This window comes from Corvus moneduloides, chromosome 12 (assembly GCF_009650955.1).
Source record: "Corvus moneduloides isolate bCorMon1 chromosome 12, bCorMon1.pri, whole genome shotgun sequence".
NCBI classification, from domain to species: domain Eukaryota; kingdom Metazoa; phylum Chordata; class Aves; order Passeriformes; family Corvidae; genus Corvus; species Corvus moneduloides.
In genome coordinates this window covers 3,793,174-3,815,364 of record NC_045487.1, presented here as the reverse complement: position 1 = coordinate 3,815,364, position 22,191 = coordinate 3,793,174, and the positions used below count along the sequence as shown (strand labels likewise).

At 41.5% G+C, this 22,191-nt stretch overlaps 1 protein-coding gene across 2 annotated transcripts in view; it reads left to right on the top strand.

The window, feature by feature from the left end:
• CDH13 (cadherin 13) overlaps positions 1 to 22,191 on the top strand; it is a 449,036-nt gene that overhangs the window by 400,610 nt on the left and 26,235 nt on the right. For both annotated transcript variants that reach the window (XM_032121641.1, XM_032121640.1), the window contains exon 11: positions 16,595 to 16,737. In XM_032121641.1, coding sequence (XP_031977532.1) covers positions 16,595 to 16,737 — 143 coding nt within the window. The remainder of the gene's footprint in view (positions 1 to 16,594; positions 16,738 to 22,191) is intronic.

Here is a 22,191-nt window from a genome sequence, read left to right as displayed (position 1 = left end):
CAGCATGCAGCACCAGAGTTTTTCACTGTAAATTATACCCAGGAGCATCTCAAGTTGGCTCTGCAGTTTTATTTATGGCCTGACTGAACCCAGCCACTGGGAATTTGTAGTGCATCTCTGGATCTGAAGTTGCTGCGTGTTGGGCAATGTACATTGTTTTTCTCTTCCTTTCTCTTTCTGAAGTTAGATGGAAAGGCAGGGAGAGACGGAATCTGCTTGAAACAAAGAAAAGTTTTTTCACTTCTGTCTTTGTAAAATCTGAAACACAGAAACACCAGCTCTGGAGAGCTGCAGGTATTGGGGTATCCAGCAAACAGTGCCAGAAAAGAGGAGATTGAATCAACTCTGAAAGGAGGAACTTGGACAATTCCCTCATGCTGCACAGCCACCACATGTAATTGCAGGTTCTCAGTGGCCAACCACTGGCTCAAGAGTATTTTACACAGCACTCTTTATTGAAACTGTTCCTTGAAGGTGTTAATACTGTCTGAGTAGACAAGTAATGTGATTCTTGTATTTTGCTATCATAAAACTGAAGGGAACAAATAGTAAAAAACTTGCATTGCCTTTTTTTGTTTTGGTCAGTTTGACCAAACTGACTTCCACTTTTTGTTTACTGAGCAAAGTAAATGACCCCTCTTTCCACCTACAGCAATAAGGGAAAGAAACAAAATTGTTTCTGGAGCGGTGCTGTACCTCCTTTACTCTCCTCTCATACCCAGAACCACACTGATGTAACTCTGGAAGGGTGAAAACGGCTCAGGAGTGAAATCAGCCCCATTTTCCCTGTGCAGAAGATGGTTTGTAGCTGGCCAGCACTGTCTGGATATATCACTAAGGCTGAAGTAATGTGGAGGAAGCAGCTGATAGAAAAAAGAAAAAAGAAAATAAAAATTTTCAGGTGGGAGCTACTGAGATGAGACAGAAGAGAACAAATGACTGGAATTAAATCCCACTGCTGAGAGAATTGAAACACCTGCCAAAGCTGCAATCCAAGCCCTGTAAAAGCTGTGGACAGCACCTGATGCTGACCATTGGGGAAAGCCCGTTCCATCTCTGTCAGCTCCAATAGCGGAGCTGCAGAGGGGCAGGATGTGCTTTTCCTCAGAGCTGTGAGCAGATGTTGATAGTCTGCCTCCCAAGCTCTGTTATTCAGTCCCTTTGCTCCTCACAGGCATCCCCTGGCTGCTTTAATTTAGCACTGACCTGTCAGCACCTCCCTGCTCGCACTGGGAGGGTCCCTGGCATCACTGATCCCCCAGCTCTTCCAGTGTCTCTCATGCTAAGGGACACCTCTAACTCTCCCCCGATGTTTCTTTTTGCCCTCTTCTTACTGATATTCTCTGCCTCTGTGTTGGGGTAGATGTTTGACCACTTCTTCACTTCTTTCTGCTTTTGTATATCTTAATTTTCAGTGCTTGAAGCCAATCCCAGCTCACCCGTTCTTTGTTACACCAGTTTTTGCCTTGCTGGGAGGTGAGGGAGCTTCCATACTTGCCTTGTCTATACTCATATCTTATCTTGTGTGAACTCTTGGCTCTCCCTAGCAGCTGCCAAGGTTTGAGGAAAGGTTAATGTACATAAAATGTTGGTACAGCATCTGTTTCCTTGTCCTCTCCTGGTAGAAAAGGAAGCAGAGCAGGGAGGAGATTTTCACCCAGACTGAGTGAGGCTGTTCTAAAGAACACAGTCCCTCTCCTGAGAGGAAAAAAAAAAAAAAGATCAATCCCTCTCTCCTTGATTGGTCTCTGAAATAGCAGAATTGTCTGAATTAAATGATTAAAGACTACCTAAAGCAGGGGGGCCAGGTATCCTCAATCCATGATTCATCGTTTTGCCCAGAACCCAACTACTGAAGCTAGACTTCATCACTCCTGACAATACTTGTCAGATCCTCTTCTTAAAATTTTCCACTGTTCTACTCTGTTGGCATAAATCATACTTAATATGTTGATATTAAAGCTGTGGGTGATAGCATTGAAAATCTGTGTTTCCATGAAATCAAATAAGCCGTAGACACCTATTTCAGCTTGCCTTGATATTACCTTTAGAATCCTGAATTCTTGATTAATAAGGAAGAATGTAGCATTTAAGGGGAGTTTAATTAGACCCTCTGTCTTTATCCTGCATAACAATATTATGCCACATTATGATTTCAACTGTGTCAGTGCTCAGAATGAATGGCTGTGAACTGTGAAATTATAGGGCACATTTTTCATGTCACCGACTAAACAATATTGCAGATCTTCTTGAGAAATATAACAATAGGATCTATCAGTCACAAGTTATGCTTGCAGTGGAAGGCAGATCTAGACAATAACTCACTTTGTCATTACTGTTCTCTTCTAGTCTCAGAAAAGGCAGGATTTTGTCTCTGGAAGAAGTAAAGAGTATCTTGATTATAATAAGTTAGCTATCAAGTTTGAGGACACAGTGTGAGGAGTCGTGTTGACAGGGAAGGGGGTGGTATGAATTTCTCTTAATATTTTAAAGCTATTGAATTCTGGAGTCTCACTCAGCCAGGTTTGAGCGTGCGTGAACGTCCATGTGTAGTTACAGCTTTCAGTGGTGCTTTGATAGAAATTTATTTGGACTGGTAATAGATATGATTGGAGTTCCAGGCACCAGTGGTGGTTTATATGATGGCAAAAGCTGGAAAACCAAGCACTGAAATCAAAGTTTTCCAGGAAGATTGGTGCTGCACCCAGGCCTGGATCCTGCCATGAAAGGAAAGTGTCTAATTAAGCAATTCAGCACTTGTGGCTTTAAAGCAGGTACAGAATTTGGATGGCACACTGTGGCCATACTTCATTAATTTGCCATCTCCACACTGAGGGCAGAATAAACCCATGGGAACTCCCAGTTCAGGGCAAAACTCCCACTGAATCTGGGAGGAGGTTTCCATCTGGGAGCAGGAGCTTTCCCAGAAGCACAGAATTTCTGTGTGTTGTGTGTTTACAGCCACCGCTCCATGGCAAGGCAGCCCCAGCCTGTGGATTTCAAGGTATAAAGGCCCCATCTCCTTTCAGGCTCACAGATGGTTATCCTTGGAGTGGAATTGAAGTTCACTGAAGAAATTGTCAGAAGGTTTAAGCACTCATTTTTACTAAATGGAGCTCTGCAATGTTACTGTAATAGGAAAAATGCCTTGCAGAGTTCAATTGGAATTTTTCTATTAACTTCGTAATAAGGATGCCAATTTCTGCAAAATAGTTTCTGAGTAAGGGTGAAATTATGCACTTTGTTAAGCAGCAGTAAGCCTGCAAATTCATTCTTGGTTCAAATGTGAATTACTAGGGACTGACTTCTTCCTAATTTTACGACCATTATACTCCAGGTAAATATGCCTACAGAGACATGCATGCCTGCTCTACATACAGCCAGAAAATTATTATCCATGGGATCCCTCGGGCAGCTCCTCTGGGTAGTGCTTAGCACCACATCCCCTTGGAGGTACCAACCCTTCTCACCCAGATTTCACTGAATACTCCAAACCCTGGAGAATTTTTGCACAATTACCTGTTTTAATGGGTCTGGCAGAGTACTGCTTCCTCTTTCACATGGGAAATTTCCACAAGAATTCTCACTGCCTAAGGCCCAGCCTCTCTGGAGATCCAGGCCCGGGTCGTTGGTAGCATTTTACACAAATGCAGCCCCAGCCTTTATCTGATAATGCTTCAGGACTAAAATAAGGAATTTTTCTATTAGTACAGAACAAGGTGTGCAGCTTCTGGCCCTGGAATCCTCTAAGTTATTAACCAGTGTTTGAAAAACAATTTAGCACAGAAAGAAAACAACAGTGTCTCAGTTGTGCACATCTCCATGTCAGGGGTGTTAAGTTGTGGAAACTGCTACAGAGCTTAGATTTTTAAGTGCAAGGAAAAAGAAAAAGAAGGAAAGGACCCTAAAAGGCTTTAACCTTTGTGTAACTGTGCTTTTGAACAAGTCCTTCTTTGTGCAGCTCAGTGAGTCTTTTTGTCACAGTTTCTGTCATTTCAGGGGGGAAAAAAAACCCAGATTCTTTTACAGGTTTTGAGGCTTCCAGTTTTTTGTCTGTCAAATTGAAACATTAAAATTCATCCCACTATGATGCTCTGGACCTGCATTGAAAGTGGCTGGCAAAACATTCAGATCCCAAAAGACAAGGGAAAAGGGTGTGAGAAGTTTAATTCCTGGGGTCCAGCCCGGGGTTAAACAGCATGAATTAAGCAAGACATAACAGTGAACTGGAATTTTAGAAGATCAAATACACTCAATTCACAGAGCACTATATTTGTGTGCACTGAATGCAATGGATATTAAGCAGAAAATAAAACTATATACAGCCAAATAGTGGAATACTTTTGGCAAAATATTTACCTCATTAGTGCCACCCTGCCGGCAGGCAAGGCCTGGTTGAAAGTTTAGCAGCACTGTCAGTGTGGTAAAACAACATAAGCAAGTCTCAATCTTCCATTTCCTGTCTTTTCAGTGCTTAAGCCCTTAACATCTAATGAAAGCTCTTTTTGTGTCATAAATGAATACTTATCCGGAGCTTTCCCCTCTAACCTTTTCACATTTTCCCTCACTGGCCAGTAGATTTCTTAAATGACACACATTTGTCATGTTGTTTAATATATGTCTGGGGGGGGCTTGGTTATTATGATGATGAACCTGATATAAAAATTGTGCTGTGCAGAGTAGATTTGTTGTAGGCAGCACATCAGAGCAAGCCCTCAGATGCACACAGGATGTGTACCCTGGCAAGAAAGAAGCTTTTTAACCTGCAAAGGGAAATTACTGAGACTTCTTCAGCATGAACTCACCTCTTAGTATATAAAAGATAATTTTCGGTAAAGAATATACTTTAAATTTTTATTTCCTTGAAAAACACAGGAGGGTTTAATATGTTGTATATTATATATAAAAATACACCTTGTGACTTTTTTTTTCAGAATAGGAAATTCCAGGAACTAGGAAATGCAGGATTTCATTTTGGTCATCCTTTATTAATATTTAGCTGTGCAAGGACAATTTTGTCTTACAGTAACATCACTCAGACAAGGGATACTACAACAAACATCCCCTGAGTGAACATAACAGAGTGTGGAATCTGAGTTTTAATGTTTTCATTCAATGGGTGGAAAGCAGTATTTTGTTTTCTAGCATCCCTTGGATGTTGGGTGTTAGAGATTCCTATAGGCAGAAAGGTGGGGAAGAAGGAAATTCAGCACAGCAACCCCTAACAAATGGAACAGCCTGGACTTGATGACTTTGGAAATGAAACACCCAAGACATGGTTATGCACAACCTTGAAACATAAGGGCCAGGTGGGTAAGAGACATCCATGGACAGCTGTAATGCCTGAGAATCTGATTTACTAAGGTTAGAAAAGATAGGTCACACTGCCCTGTTCATTTTTCATGGTCATTAAAGAGAGGGAATTAGGCAAAGGAACAAAACTGTCTGAAAATAAAGGAAAAGATGTGACATGATATCACACATTGCTGCAACATTCAGGATAGAAAGAGGTCTCATTTCTTTTGTATAGTTCAATGTAATCGGTCAAACAAAACTCAAATAGGGCATTGTCCATTCTTACCAAAAGAATGAAAGAGAATTAATTAAGTTTCTTCTATAAAACTGCACCCATGAAGTGCTTAGTGTATTTGAAATCAGCTGGAAAAAAACCCCCAAAATCTTAATTTAAGAGTTATTGTTAGCCAGGAATAAATGTGCCTTTTTCTTCACATTATCAGGTGGTAATGTAATTTTTCCTTGGATATTATGTACTCACATTACCAAACACGCTGCTGAATTTCTCACCCACCGTTTCCTTTTCTTGTTACTGATGCTACAAGGTTGGAAAGTGTTTTTCCTTTGTGGGTATTTATTCCTCTGGGCTACATAACTATACAAAAGCACCAGGACAGTCTATTTTCCTACTATGAGTACAATTCTTTTTAAACAAAGCTAAGCAAGAGAACTAAAAGGAAAAACACATCAATTTTTGCATTATTGATAACAAAGTGACATATTTTATTTTATATTATCTCCTGCTCTTGCACTGTCCCACAGAGAATTCAACTTTAATAAGAGATGCTTAGGTTTAAACAGGCAACAAGCAGTTAACTCCTAAATAACAACTCCTAATTAACTCCTCAGTTGCCATCAAACTGTGACCAAAACCATTCTGATACGATTCCGTTTCATCCTGGAATGGTTTGCCTGGGTTTGGAACACCACATATCTCCTCCCTGAAGTTAACATTTAGCAAGGCCACGTGAAGGGTTGGAGCCAGGACAAGCCTTTGATTCCCAGTGTCATACCAGGAGTTAGAAATGTGGTGGAGTGCTCATCCCTAGAAGTGACCAAAGCCCCGTGGATGTGGCACCTGGGGACACGGGTTAGGGGTGGCCTTGGCAGTGCTCAGTTAATGGTTGGACTTGATGATCTTAAATATCTTTCCCAATCTTAACGATCCCGTGGTTCCACGACTCTGTGTGCCAGCGGGAACTTGAATTTCCAGCACAGGGCTCTGCCTCTGTCCAGCTCCCTCCTTCAAGGACCCCGTGGGGGACAGAGGGACAAGTAGTGTCATTTTGTTGGTTTAGAGCTGTCATTGATGCTATGGTGGGTACAGATGTGTTGGTGGAACCTTCCAGCCTCGCTAGCAAAGCTCTGCCTGCAGGAACACGGAGCTGATGGGAATGCATCCCTGTGTGCTCGGAGCTTGTCATGGGGAGCTGGTGGCAGCAAGGGCTGTGGCACCCCCAGGCTGTGGCAGCAGGAGCAGCAGTGGCTCTGCAGGAGAGGCTGAGGGTGCTGCTGCAGCCTCCTGAGGGGTCACACAGCTCTGCTCGCTGAGCAAATCCCCTCTACGAGATGTCAGTTCTAAATTCAGCTGTTACTGTGAACGGCAAACACAAAATATCCTTCTGAGGCTGAGCTCCACACTCAGCAAAGACCACAATAATGGGCCAGGCAGTGCTCTAATGTGAGAAAAACCCCAAGATTTAAGCCAGGTTTTGCTTGGATCAGGTTCAGCTCAACTCCCAGGATCAATGTTTTCCTTTTCCTTCAGTGAAGTCTGGATTCCAATGTGGATCTTTGCCATTCAAGATTATGCCTGTCAAATACATGAAAACATACTTATAATTAGTGGATCGGCAGCCAATATCTCACAAAAATGAGTGTCTGGAGGGAACCCTGCAGCAGCAGCATATTCGATCCTGGCTGTCCCATCATGTTTAACTAGAGCTGGGGACAGGGCTGTGTGCTCGACAGGGAGAGCAGAGGGAAGGAGCAGGGCTGGGGCTGCTTTTCCTGCCAGGCCTCCGACTGCAGCTTGCCAAGGAACTCGGAGGATTTCCTAAATCAGCAGAACATTATTGCTCTCCCGTCATCTCCGTGCTATGCCTTGGGAATAGCTGAGTCTCAGAAACCAGCCCTGTGCAAGTTCAGGCAGCTCGGGAATCCCCCAGCTCTGTCAGCACAGGAAACAACTGCGATTGCTTTTCTGGCACTATCAGCTCCTTCACAGATTTGCTGTCTGAATTGCAACTTCTTGCACAGCCAATTTATTGTGTGTTAAATTTTGTCCTTTCTTATGCTACCCCTGTTTTTTTTCCCTTGAGCTTTGTTGCCAGGCTAACAAAATGCCAGTGAAAATATTTATGCTGGTTCATCCCTTTCAACCCAAACCGTTCCAGGATTTCCTCTAGCACTGTAGAGGTAAAAATTACATATTGTAAGGGTTAGGATGGAGGAAAGTCATTCTATTAATAACTCTGAGTGCCTTGGGCTGTGGAGCTGTGGTCCCAGGGACCATGTGTGGATGCTCACATTGAGACACTGCTCTTTCCATGTCATTTGTGAACATTCTTTGGCTCCCAAAGAGCTGTCATTAACAGGAAATGTTGTTAATGTTTAGTATCAAAGCAAGTAATTCTGCTAAATCTGCAGGAGTTGATTCCCAAAATGTCCCCCTTGGTATTTCTTGCTCCTCTGACAACAGGAAGAAAGGCCTGTGGCAGTTCTAGACTCTATTATTAATCATTTGCAGAGCGGCAAGGTGTTATTCCCCGTCACTGGGATATCCAGTGTCCTCCAGATTTGTATTGGACTGGAATTCTTTGAAAAGTACTGATGAGAAAAGGCAACAAAAGAGTCAAGTGAGTGTGCAAGAGGCAGCTGAAGGTGCCCAGGGGTGCCTGCTGCTCTCACTCTGCTTTGAGGCACCGCTGCAGTGAGGGCTTCTCACTGGCACAGGACACAAACTGTGCTGAAATGATTATTCAGCACATTTGTTACCCTTCCCTCTTGGAAATTAATTTGCAGAAACATTAATTCACTTCCCTCATTAGAGATGAGTCCCAGAGTCAATAGCAGCCAGGCTGGGATTAAGTTTGGATGCACAGGCTCAGGATGCAAACTGTGCTGAGCTCCCTGCCCTGCCCCTTTGAGAGGTGTTTCCAGGCCAGGGTGTTTCCACTGTGACTTTGGTATCAGCCAGGGCACAGCTGAGGTTTCCTGGAAGCTGCCAGAGCAATTCCTGCCTGGGAGCAGCCAGTCCAGCAGGAGCTCTACTGATCTGGATAGATTAAAACTTCACAGTGTGAGCCACTTCCAACCTCCTTTCTGCCCATCCCTTAGAAAAAAGAACTGGAGAAGCTGCAGAAATGTGCTATTCCATGGCTCTGTTCAATACTGACATTTCAGTGGTGGATCTGCTGGGCTCCTATAAAATTTTTCCAGTTTTTCAAAGCTACCAGGATGATTCTTGGACACAGGGAGCAGCAAATGGATTTGCAGTGGGAGCAGCTGCCTTTGCTGGAAGCGCAGGCACAAAGAACAGGCGTGTGCAGAAACTTTGATAGAGTTTTGCTGCCAAAAACCTTCTCTGGGTAGTTTGTAAAAGACCCTGCAGCTCATTTGATGTTGATTAGCTTTTGAGGCACAACTGCTACAATGAGAAAACTTTTACTGATTTGCATGTGTTGACAATTATTCTAACAGTAACAACCTGATTATACCAGTGTGTTAGTCCCAGATATGGTGTATTATTCCCTAGCTTTAGGGGTACTTATAGCCTCTGGCTTCATTTAACCATAGCCCTAATCACTTCTGATTAAAACATACATAAATGAGTTTGTGGAAGTTTTTTTTTGTTACACCTCAGCTTCTAGGATTTTTTTTGCCCCGAAGGAAAAAAAAGAGAAAATTAGGTTTCAGCATAGAGAAATGTTTGAAAGACTGTACAATAATAACAAAAAATATTTTCATTTCCAGAGCATTTTATTTAACCGCCTCATTAATACAATTTTATTATTTTCATTTGATTAATTGCTGTAGGTTTTGAGTTTGGGTTTATTTTATTATTCTAGTTGCTCCTGTTATTTTCTTCGTGTTTACCAAGGGGTTTACACCATTATTTCTCCACACAAATAACTAATTAGTCAACCATTTTCTCATTTGACATTTCTCAGTGGCGGGGGACTAAAAACTGAATTTCATCTAATTTTTCATTCTGTTTTGATTGTATCATTGGAGATAGAGAATTGTGATGAAAGCCAGCCTATTAAATCCCTGATGTGACAAGCAAAATAAAGCTGGACTGAGGAATCTTTATCTCAGATGGGGAGATGGGGTGCACCAAAGTGCTCTGCAGATGGAAACAGGAGCAAATCCTGCCTGTAGTGTGGCCACAGCCTGCAACCCAAACCCTCAGGCCACAGGAACCACTTCCAGGGCTAAAATCCCTGAGATCAGGGCCAGACAAGGACCAAGGCAGGGAATTGTGATGCCTGTTCAGACAGGATCAGCATAAGGCATCTGAAAACTTAAGTCTGGACATGAACTCCCACAAACTTGAGGGACACTCTGGGGTCACCCAGGAAAAAGCTGCTGCAGGGAGTTACAACAAAAGCTTTGATGCCCCACCTGCAGAGCTGAGGGATTCACCCTGGAATGCACCCAGGTTATTAGAGAAATGTGTGTTTTCAGTGGCCAAAAATGCACAGAGTCACCTGTGGCACAACACTGAGGGGGGGGTTAATTTTTTTTTTTAATTGTACTCTAAGTTGACATTTCCAGCCTGTGAAAATACAGACGGTCTGCAAGCCCATAAATCCATCCCACAAAGCTGAAAAATGGCTCTTGCATAAATCCCCAATCTTCAGTGAGTTTAAAATTGCACCTGACCTAACACCTTTCTCAACAGCATGGCCATAAAATGTGATTTATTTCAGGTTTTAGGTTTTAATGATATATGTATATGATATATTTATTCTGATTAATAATAGTATCGATTGCAGTTAAATTTGCTTTTCTACATTTTTGATTTTTACTTTTTTAAGGAATCTAGCCGAAGTAATTTGAGCATGTCCAAATGTCTGCAGGAGAGCACTGCAGGAGGTTTTTCACAGCCTGCTGCACATGTAGCATAGAGCCACACTTTTAGTGCATTTGAATCTGAATTCAAATCTGTTCATTTCATATGATTTAATGGTAAAGAAAGCTAACCATGTTTAGCTTGGCAGCTGGAGTGTGTAAATCAAAGACGGGCACTGGAAAGTATAAGCAGAGGTCAGTTCAGATTTTATTTTCCTTTCTGACTCTCTAACAACCTCTTTGGAAGATTGGGTTAACTCTGTGTTAATAGAGCGTGGTTACGAGGACTGTGTTTAGGCCACGGTTTAGGCCAGACACTGTGAGGTTTAAGATTCACAACAGGTCCTGAAAACTGTCAGTGACGATCTCCAGAGGTTCCTTCCAACCCCAACCACTCCGTGATTCTCTGGAATCACAAAGTTAGACACACAGACAGTTCTGAAAGCCTTGAGGATCAGGAATCAGCATGCATGGTTACAATTGACAGGAAAAGACCAGGAAAAGCCCTTTAGTGGGGTCAGCATTTATCATTTCTCTTATAAACTGGCCTGGAGTTCTTGACATGTCTAAATGCTTACATTTTGTCTCACTAACACTGTGTGATGAAGCATTTATGCTTTTGTTTTCCCTTTGATATGAAATCCTCTGGTTGCCTTTTAGTACTTACCTGTAATGGAAATGAATTCAGGTATCCCAAATAACGCCTCCCTGCTGCTGTTAGGACAGGCTTTGTCACACTAAACACAAGGGCCACGAGTTAGTGCCCTGTACAAAGCTGTGTTTAGGGGCTGCAGCAGAAGATTTTGGGCAGCAGCTTTATATCTGAGTAAAAAATGGAATCCAAACCTCTGTATTCCCCTGCACCTCGAAATTAGTCCATTTAATCAATCCACATTGTTCTTCAATATCTGAAAAAAAAGTGAATCACAGAATAATTGAATGGTTTGAGTTGGAAGAGCCCTTAAAGACCACCTCATTCCAACCCCCCTGCCCTGTGTAGGGATGTCACCCACCGGACCAGGATGCTCCAGGCCCCATCCAACCTGGCCTTGGCAAATGAAAACCCACAACTACTCTGACAACATTCTTCCAATGGCTTTAATGCCACAAACATTTTAAAATTAAAGATAAAAATAAAACCAATCTTGGAAGTTGCATAAAAATGATCTTTACAAAACCAAATGTGAGTATAGTTACAGAACATTAGCTGTAATAGACATTAGAGAATTGTTATTATTGTTTTTGTTGCACGCGAGGTAGGAATAAGAGACCCAGCTGTGCAAGGCTGGGAAGGTACAGATATTTATGGTTTTGCCCTCCCCAAAGCTTATAACCCAGACCAGCCTGGGAGCAGGAATACCTTTGTTATCTCATAGCCAAAAAGCAGAAAAATTGCTGTGTGTCCTCAGTAATGAGCGTGGGTGTGGTTCAGCTGGAGAATTGCTGTGCTGCAATAAGGTTCCCTTTCTGCTCTTTTTGGTGCCATATGCTGCCGTAATTAGTGCAGGCAAAAGGTAATGAGAGCACAGTGGAGAAGAGGGAGCTCCATGGGAAGCAGTTGATCTCTAAAACTCTGCATTATGTCATCCCTCTATAGAGCACAATGCAGTTTTAATCCAGATTTTTAATGTTGCACTTATATTTTGGGAAGTTGTTTTATCTTTCTCTGAGAAGCACCACTGCTTCCCCAGGTGTGCATCTTCGTGCTGTAATTGCTGTACAAGTCTCTCCCAAATACCCATTCCAAATACCACTACTCCTTTTTCCAGGGGTAGTGGCTCATGATTTTTTAACCAGAAATTCATACTGGTTTCATTTAAAGATTACAGAATATCTGTATTTAGAGATTTTTTCATTCAGAGGCAAAAGGGTTTTTCATGCTGAACTCACAGGCACAGACACACAAAGTTACCTTCTCCATTATTATTTTACTTGAATTGCTCTGGAAGAGCTCACAGAAAAAAATCATGTGCTGCCATTACATGCTGCAGTCCCAGCATGAGCAAATGTGAATAACGTGAATGTTCTTCATTCCAAATGCAAACGTGCAGCTATACTTAGGGGAAATATTAGGTCACTGATTGTTTATACTTATGTTGGTGAGACCAGGACCCATAAAAGGAGCAGGTATGAATTGGATGTTGTGTATGAATAAATTTGTTATATTCCTGAGACTGGCTCCTGCCAGGCAGAGTGAAATGGTGTGAAAATCTTTACTATCAGTGTCTTGTCACAGAATGTTTTTGGTTGGAAGGGACTTTAGAGATCATCTTGTTCCACCCCCTGCCATGGGGGGCTGACACTTCCAGATTTGCCCAAGACCAGGAAGTAAACACACACATATGGATGGATGGATGGATGACAGAGAACATGGATTTTTACTCATATGGGTTTGACTCTATTTCAAACATAGGTTAAAAAGAATTAAGGAGATAGGCAATTTGAAAATGTCAGGAAATATCTTTCTGCATCTTTAGAAAGCCACTCAAATATTCTTTTCTGTTCTGTCTATCTTGGTACTTTTGATGTCCCTTCTTGCCCTGTGCTCTCAGGCCTTTTGCAGTGATTTACAGATTTTATCCTTTTAACAGCTTTTCCAGGCAGAAATACATCCTCACCATTTTAACCCTGAGATGAGGATGTAGCATGAATGAAAGGCTTCCCTAATTCCATTTTGGTGGAGCTGGGACCCAAAATCCAGGCTGTGAGTCGCAGTTCAGCCAGCCCAACCTTGCTCCCTGCTCCACCATGGTGTCAACAGCTGCTACAGTGTACAAAGCCTGACTGGAGGATCAGGCACTGATTCCAGGGACCAAAGCCACTGCAGCCCCTCTCTCCTGCTGGGAGCTCTGGTGTCCCTGTAGGACACAGCTCGAGCAGCCTCCAGATGCCCCAGGCTGAAAATCCCGACGCTGACAGAATCACTGTCCTTCCCTCCGGTCAGTGCCACGTCAGGCTGGCTCAGAGGTGTCATTCAGCACACACTTGGCACTGATGCATTTTGCCTTCCTTCCCCTTCTGTCAAGGCGTGAGAGCCGAGCCTCCTTGACTCAATGTGGGAAAGGTCTGGTGGACACCAAGCTCTGGAAGCCCTTGCCAAGAGCAGCATCTGAGTGTGCCTGGCTGCTCTCCTGTGACACCCTGGGCCATGGCACTGTTGGCTGTGAAACCCTGTTTGTGGTTAGCGCAGGGTTGTGGCTCTGGCTGGATTTCTGTGGCGGTGTTACACACCTCTGCACACCTTCTGTGACACAGCTCTGGTCTGTGTAAGCATCTTTGCTAACTGAGCCACCAGCCAGCGGCACCAGGCAACCCCAGGAGCTGCTCTCAGAATTATTTCCCTCTGTTGCAGCAAAGGGGAGATGCCATTTATAAGTTTTAAATTATTTCCATATATCTGCTACTCTATTTGCACCAAATAGACAAGTGTGTATTTTGATTTGTGCTCTGTTCTGCATCCATAACCTCTCTGTGCCTCTTTGTAGGGCTGTGTTTAAGGTGTGCACTCAAACATTGCAGCAGACAATTTCCAGCTGAAGGGAATTGTTTTTGCTGCTCTCTTTGCAATGCCTGGCTTATAGACAATGCCAGGCCATGAACTCAGCACAAGGAGGTCACAATCCGAACATCTTACACACATTTTCCCCTGCCCTCTTGGCATGCAAGCCCTTGGGAACTGTGAGCTGTTGGCATAGCTTAAAATTTATAAAAAAAAAAACCAACCCACAATGAAATAAACTCCAGGAGCAGCACTAAATTTCACTGCTGTAAAGTAGAATAAGACCAAAGAGTAATTGGCACACCAGAGAGCACAGCTCTGTGTACATCTGATGTATCAGTGTGTTTAGGACTGAAGAAACAGTAGGGACATGCAGGCAAGTTCATGTTTAACCACCTAAAAAATGGTCTGATTTAAAAGCTGCTGTGCAATCAGCACATCCCACCGAAATCAAAAGTGGGAAGTGAATCTTTGCATTCCAAACTTCTGTCTTTATCATGGTTTTTATGATGGGTCTATTCTAAACCTTTGCTAGCAGAGCCCTCAAAAAAATGGAACAAAGAACAATCATCTTAACTGTACTGCAATATGCTCTTACAATAAGTAAAAAGTGTGGTGGGAAAGACAAAGTACTACTTTTACAATATCCTGTGCCAAATTACAGGTTATACAATCCAGTTTTTTATTTGCACAGCCAACAGTGCTTTGTAGAGCAATCAGGGAAGATAATACAATCCATTTTACATTCTCATTACTTTAGAAGTGTTGAATCCTCTGAAATGGTTTCGGGGTTAATTGAGAATTTGCAGTTTTACAACAGACTAGGAATTGTTTAGGCTGCCCTTGTTTCATATTTTTGTGCATACCTTTGTTGCAAAGTTATAAAAATAACAATAAAAAGAGAAACAAAGAAGTGAAATGAAATAATGATCTGCACTGTTGCCATTCCAGGCACTCATTTTTGTGGGAGATAAAGCTGAGGTATTGATTAATGTTTAAATGGCTATTAAGTGGAAGGACATGTTGGGCTGATGGAACATCTCACTGTGCACTGTCTTCCTCTGATTCTTTTCCACATATTCCCTAAGGGATAATTTCTGCTCCTGGGGGAAGCCAGTGGTGAAGCTCTGAGTTACTTTTCTGCCAGCATAAATAAGTCAGCTATTTTCCCTATTTGTCTCCTTTTCTGCATAAATTCCAAAAGTTTCTGGTTTCCAAATCTGCTCTTTAACTTATTTTAACATAAAAACAGCTTATAAAGATGTGTATTTTTTCCTGGCTGTATATGCAGAAGTTTTGATGCTCACTCTGGCTGCCTGAGCACCAGAATGTTCCTGTGCACCACAGTCAGGCTCAGCAGCACCCAGGAAGTTGCATTTTTCAAGCCTGAAGCAAAGCTGCGGTAAAGAGCAGCAGCCTGGACAGGGCTATGTGTCAGCACTTTGTTAGCAGCTGACATTTTATTTTATTTTACCTTTTTTTTTACCCCCCAACAATGTGTTATTTTTGTTTATTCCTTCACAGTTGCACTGATAATTTTTTTTTTTTTTTTTGGGCAGCATTATCACACAGGAGTTTCAGGTGAATTCACTTCCAGGTGAATGCTGCTGTGAGGCACTGCCTTGGCACAGACTCATTAAATAATTACAGGTTCCATGTCAATTACTGGTAATTTAAAATGTCTATAAAAGTTTTTATGGTGGTTTATGACCTATAATAGTTCACTACAAAAAAGATAAACAGGTTATTATCCCATGTATTGATTGTATGATTGGAGTTTTGCTTTAAAATATTAACACATTTAATTGGAGAGGGAATTGGTGTCAGTTAATTCACTTCTGCGTTGTTCTATTACTTAATATATTTAACTGAGTATGGAATTAGGCCCTAATCATGAACATTCTTACGTTTATTGCTTCAGTCAAGCAGGGAAGTTCCTGGTGTGTAAACTCCACAATCTCTTTAAACATTTCCAGTTTGGGGGGCTGAATATTTGTGCTGATTAAAGGGAAAAAGCACACCAGCGAATTCCATGTTGGGGGGTCTTGGAGACAGCATTTCCAAACTTTGATTAAGGCAACATGGATGTGGTTGAATTTAATCAGCAGAAGGGGGAAACTCCAGATCCCAGAGTGCAGAATAAATGTGTGCAAACAGGGCTGGGTGTAACCACCTCCCCACAGACCTGGTGAATTCACTGTCTGACTCTCTTTTTGCTGCCATTTCCCACAATTCAGTGCATTTCCAGCTCACCCAAAATAACTAATTGTAAAAAAAAAAAAAAAAAACACACAAAAAGTAAATTAAAAATACAACTTCTAGTCCAACTGGAATTCTGAGTCTGGGAAAAGGAGGACTGTGACAGGATTCATGAGGTCAGTGTGGATGCAGAGGCGCATTGGAAGTGCTCTGGCTGTGTGACACAGCAGTAGGAAACAGCTCCTATGTAACATCTTAAATATTGATTTGTCTGCTAAACTTTGGAACATATATTTATCTCCAAAGAAATTGACTCAAACTTCTCTCTGTATCTCCCTCTGCCAGCTAAGCCTAACCACACTGAACAGTCTCTAAAGGAAGGCACAAGGTTTAAATTGCATTTTTGAAATATCGGGACATCCTCTCGTAAAAGCCACTGAGTGCAAAGACAAATTCCTTTGCAGTAAAGTGATTGTTTTGTGTTTAGATGTGTAGTTTGTTAACAATCTCTGCACTTTTATTCAGGTATTCGGTGTACAAGGACCCAGCAGGGTGGCTGGAAATCAACCCTACCAACGGCACCGTTGGCACCACAGCAGTCCTGGACCGGGAATCTCCCTTCGTGCAGAACAACGTCTACACTGCTCTCTTCCTGGCCATAGACAGTGGTAACTATTACTATTATTAATATTATTATAATTAATATTATTATCCATAATATCCTGTGGTTTTCCTGCTTGAAAAGTTCTGTTCTGGAAGCTGCACGTGTAAAATTAACCATGTGCTGCAGCACTTCCCTGCGTGGCCACCTAAAGGTATTAGAGATCATTGTGGAAAGCAGAGGAAAGAGGAATTACCTTAAAACTTCAAATTTAGAGCAGCTTTAATTTAGGTTTATACCTCACACATTTATTCCCACACTGATGTCTTAATGCTAGGTGCAATTAGTCTAGAAACATTCTTGGAAAGTAATAAATCAGAGTTAATAAATCATCCTAATCAGAGTTAATTTCTTCACAGTATTTGAGCAGTCAGCGTGCCTGAGGCACCTAAACACCAATAACAATGCATCCTTGATATGCTGGATTATAATCTATTCAATGCAATAACAGTGACAATAAAAACATCACTAAACCCCTTGTTAAAATGCAACAATTTTTGCATATTGTGTGTATTAAAGTTCCTTCTGTCAAATAGAATCCAAATTAAGCTATCTAGGGAAAATTCAGTGAGTGACTTTGGAGCAGAGAAAGAAAGAGAAAATCCTGAACATTCCAAATCTCTCGAGCTAAAGGCATAAAAAAAATAAAAGATTTGCCTGTAATATTACAGCTAATATGGTAACACTTTTTCACAGCTGCAGCTGGTTTAGCCCTGGTGATGAATTGTAAAATGCTCATTTTAAGAGAGCAATTCTACATTTTTGTAAGCACATGACTCAGGGAACATTTGCAAGGCTTGACAGGAGAAAAAAAATATCACCTTATGTAGAACAGAAAAAAAATTCTGCTGAGATGATGATTTACTTATATATTAATATACATATTTTCCTTAGGAAATTTCTGTGGAGAAATGTAGTACTAAACATATTTCTGTCTTTTACTTGCTATTGGATAGAGATGATTTTTTTTTTTTTTTTTTAATGCATCTTAAAACCTGGTGCACTGGGAAATGTCATCTCACGATGAAAGTAAAAATTTGGGATATTACTGAGGGGTTACCCAAAGGACAAAGTTGTGTTTTAAAGGTGAAGTCAGACATTGTCAAAGAGAACAGATGGAGAAAGAAACTGAGTGGTTTTGACTGTGGGAACCAGCCTGAGTAATGTGGATTTTGGGGAACACTTTTGTGCTGCAACTTAGGCCTTGCTCATTTATGCAAACCCAGAGCCTCGCTGCTTTTAGTTCTTAGATTTTTTTTTCCATTCTGGAAAAATGAGAGAAGGGAAAGTTGTGCTGAACAGCAGAGAAGGAGAGGGAAGGAATCCTGTTCGCCTGGGGTACTGAGCCAGCACCTGATTCCAGCCCCTGTAGCTGTGTTTATTTGTGATTGTGCAGCTCTGTTGGTGCAGGAGTTCATCTTCTCCAGCACCATAAACTCCTGTGAATGTTGTGGTTACACACCACATGTGTGCATGCAGGACTGTGGTGCTAAGGGGTTAATAATAATGGCCATTTCAGAGCGCTGCACTCCTGCAGTGTGCAGCCCTGCCACACGTGGAAGTGGGAATAAACAGAAGAACTTAATTAGCTCATATTAACCTTGTGCCCTGTATCACCTCTGGATTAATTACCAGGCAGCTTGGGGAGCACCTTAAACTTAGAGATGGGCTGGCAGGTGGAAAAATTTTCTGCTGGCCTTCATGAATGACTCTGTGGCCAAAGCAGCCAAGGAAATTTTGAGTTGATCTCAACAGCTTGGGGGTCTGCCTCGTTCCCTGCAGGGATGACTGGGACTGACAATACCCCCGGAAAGTGATCCCAAACTTATTTCCAGGCCACTGACAATGTGAACTAGCACAGCTGGGAGACCTATTTCATCTCTCCAGCCATCACAGCTAATGCCCAGCTTGAAATATTGCATTAGATGAGAAGCCAAATTGTGGCAGAATGATATGACATGAATACAGAATTATTTCAGGACTCAAAAAGAAGGTTGTGTTAACTTAAAAAGGGAAAAAAAAAAATCAGGTTGAATGTAACTCTCTGCATTCTCTTCAGAGCAGCATTGTCCACAGACTGCAGATCTCTTTCTTCAGGGTAATAAGTGGAGCCTGTCTAATACCAGTGGATATGCCTGGGACTTCTCAGTGAGAGGGCAGCCAAAGGCAGGATTAAAAATTGTCAAATGAAATAGGGTAATAAAGTGAAAATTTACAGGCATTTCCAATAAAGCAAGTCATTTGCTTGGGCTAACAGGCTTGGGGTGAAAAGGGAGGAGAGGAAAAAAGAAATACTTTTCCAGAAATTCCTTTTTCAAAAGCATTCAGTGGAGGTCTTTATTTCCTTTGGCCTCTCATCTTATGTCTGAGTCAAATCTGAGATGTGCTGGCACAGGCACTGAGGAAGTCTGAGCTGCCATAGGCTTTGCTTTCCCTTCCTGGGAATACAGAGAGCTCAGGCAATGCCCAGGGCACAGCCCAGCAGTGGGAATGGGTACCCAGAGCAGCTTCCAGCAGAGCAGGCACTGTGAGCTCTGTGTTAATCTTTACCAGAATTTATAGTGATTAACTCTAAAATCACATAAAGCCTTGTACTTAGACATTGCTGAAGTACCTTAGCCATATCCTAAACCATAAACATTATTTAGTGTTCATAGCATTTAGAGTTTATATGCTTACAGAAAAGAATCTGTTGTCCCATTGTGTTCCATGATCACCTCTTTATAAAATAACTGTACATTTGAGTGCTGTCCTGGGTGAAGAGTGGAGACAGCTGAAAACAAACCCCACAGTGATCCTTTTTCCGTCCCCTTTTGCTGATGTCAACAGAGAATCTGTCATCAGTTCCAGCAGGCACTGGCTCCTTGTTATTACACTCCAGTGCAGGGAGCAAGTGCCAGGGCATTATTTTTAATCTGTAAAGTGTTGGATATTTCTGTCACAAGTAAAACCTGGAGCTTTGTGCTTGGTAGTTCTTTGTATAAATCCATCACACCTTTCTCTATTTTTGGGATATCACAAAACTGTTCTTTACCAGTAGGACAGTAACAATGAATGGGGCATAGCAAATGGAGTCACTCCACTGCAAGAAATAATTTAGCTCTTTATGAGATTCTTTTTGACCTTTATGATATTATTTCTCAGCATTATCAAACTAACTGCAGGTAGAGGTGGTAAAGTAAGAATTATGTTATTCCTGATCTAAACAGTTCCTGTACCTTTCCAAACACTCTTAAAACAATGTGTAACAGCAAATTTGATGGAAACAGTGTTAATTTATAGATAATAAATTTTGACCTTTTATGGGGGCGCATTGCACTTTAAAAATTACTTTTTGGAAGAAATACCCTAATTTTCTCAGTACATTTGATTTCAGTAAAAGGTCAATGTAAGTGTCTTTAGAATTTGAAAACTTTTTATTAAAGACCTGTGTGGACACAGAGTCTCTGGCCTATTAAAGAAGAAATTAAACATTGGTGGGAAATACCATGCAGCAGAGTTAACACATTACAGTGTCATGAACTGTGTTTAGTCTGAGAATGAGCTGATAACAGGGCAAAGTCAGGTTTATGCAATCTTGGGAAACATCAGAGATTTCATTCAATTAACAAAATTGCTAACAATGGTACATTTTATTTCCTGGATTTAGCCCTCTAATCACTGAACCCAATGTGGTGTCACAGAGTTATTGGGAGCTTTTCTGCCAAACACACCTGTGTGAAACACAGAGGAGAAAGCATTTGAGTTTGAGAAACCTGTGTGGAACAAACCTTCCAAATGTGCTGTGTGACCGTGCTGTGGTGTCGTCCTGCAGGTTCTGGTACTCACTGGGAAACTTGGGATGAGGATCACAAAGCAGAACACCTGTACGTTTTTCTCATAAGGAGAGCCATGCTAAAAACTCTCCAGGAAAGGTCTTTTTTTCTCCTGTATTCTGAGAGTTTGAGTCACAATCTAAAAAAAGTAAGGGAGGAGTAAACCATGTCTGGAGGTGAAGATAAAAATACCTGGAAAATGCGTGAAATCTTTAAAAGATAAAATTAGTTTCTCCCTTTCCTTTTAGAGGCATGAATAATAATTTATCCCCAGATTTACCTTATTTATGCAATAATCCCTCTTTTTTTTGGAATTAATATCGCATTTTGTAGCTTTTTCTATCTCTTTAGGAACAAAATCTTTGGTTGTTTTTGGTGGCTCGAGTCATGGAAAACCCACCTGTGCTGTCCAAGACTGTCACGTGGTGACAAATAATGACACACTCATCTTGCTGGTCAGGTTAAATGCAAACTTAAGTTGAATTTCACTTTTCCCATGCCACCCCAGTGGGGTCCCACCCACCCAAAGCCAGGGAGAAAGATTCTCCCAGTGAGAGAGTCTGATCCAGTGTGAGCATTCCAGCTTCCTTCCCTGCCATTCCTATCACCACGGGGCTACTGGGACAGAAATTGGGAATATGAGAACTTCTACTGCATTAAACAAAGAGAATAAATGTCATTAAAAGTAGCTTTAGGTGTGAGTTCAGGGTTTGCCTTGCTCTACACTTTGCCAGTTAAAAAAAAAAACAACTTCGACCTTGCTTCTCTGACTGTGGCCAGTTGTACTTGTGAGCTGTGGCACTATTTCAGTTTTCCTCAGCAAAACGAAAAAGTCCTGAATCAGGGTCTAATTTTCCCTTGTTCCCGTGTTTCCAAGGCCCAGTTGAATCCAAGAAATCCTGGAAATCCCATTTATTGTGCAGGTCTTGGCAGTGCTAATCATTAAAAATAAACCTTATTATTCTGTACTCTGTGTGGTGAAGAGTTACACATAACACCCAGAAAAACCTGGAGGAAAAAAGAGTTGTGTGGCAGTTTGCAATTAGAACTTTTCCTTACATGTATCTAACCTGTCTTCTTGCTTCATGATGTACATAATTAAATTACCATAGATTGATTCCACCTAAAACACGCTATTTTTGAAGAAATCAGGCAATTAGTTACCATGGCAACCCAATTAAGCCAGTTTTATACCCCTTATCTTAATTGCTGTATTAATTGAGAAGAGAAAATAAATTGAAGACTCATCCTTTTCTTGCCATTTTAAATTTCAGTAAAATATGAATTGCACACAAAATATTGTTTTAATTTGTCATCACGGGCCTATGATTAGAAAAAGAAATTAGAATGCTGAAAACAGTATTTAAGACGGATGGCGTGTGTCAGTAGCAATTTGATATGCTGAAAGAGCTGTGCTCTTTTGAAATGCAATTACTCAAAAATAGGAGCTGCATATATTATCTGAGGGGATGAATGAAGGGTTGTAACTTTGGAAGATTATTTATTTTGTGTATTTTACAGAGCATCTCTATGTCGATATATACGGAAAATGCATAGGAAATTTGGACTGATGGGGAGTTAGGGACTGAGGTGTCAGCATATGGCTTTGAGGAGAGCAGTTTTGTGAGCAGCACACCCAGATTTTG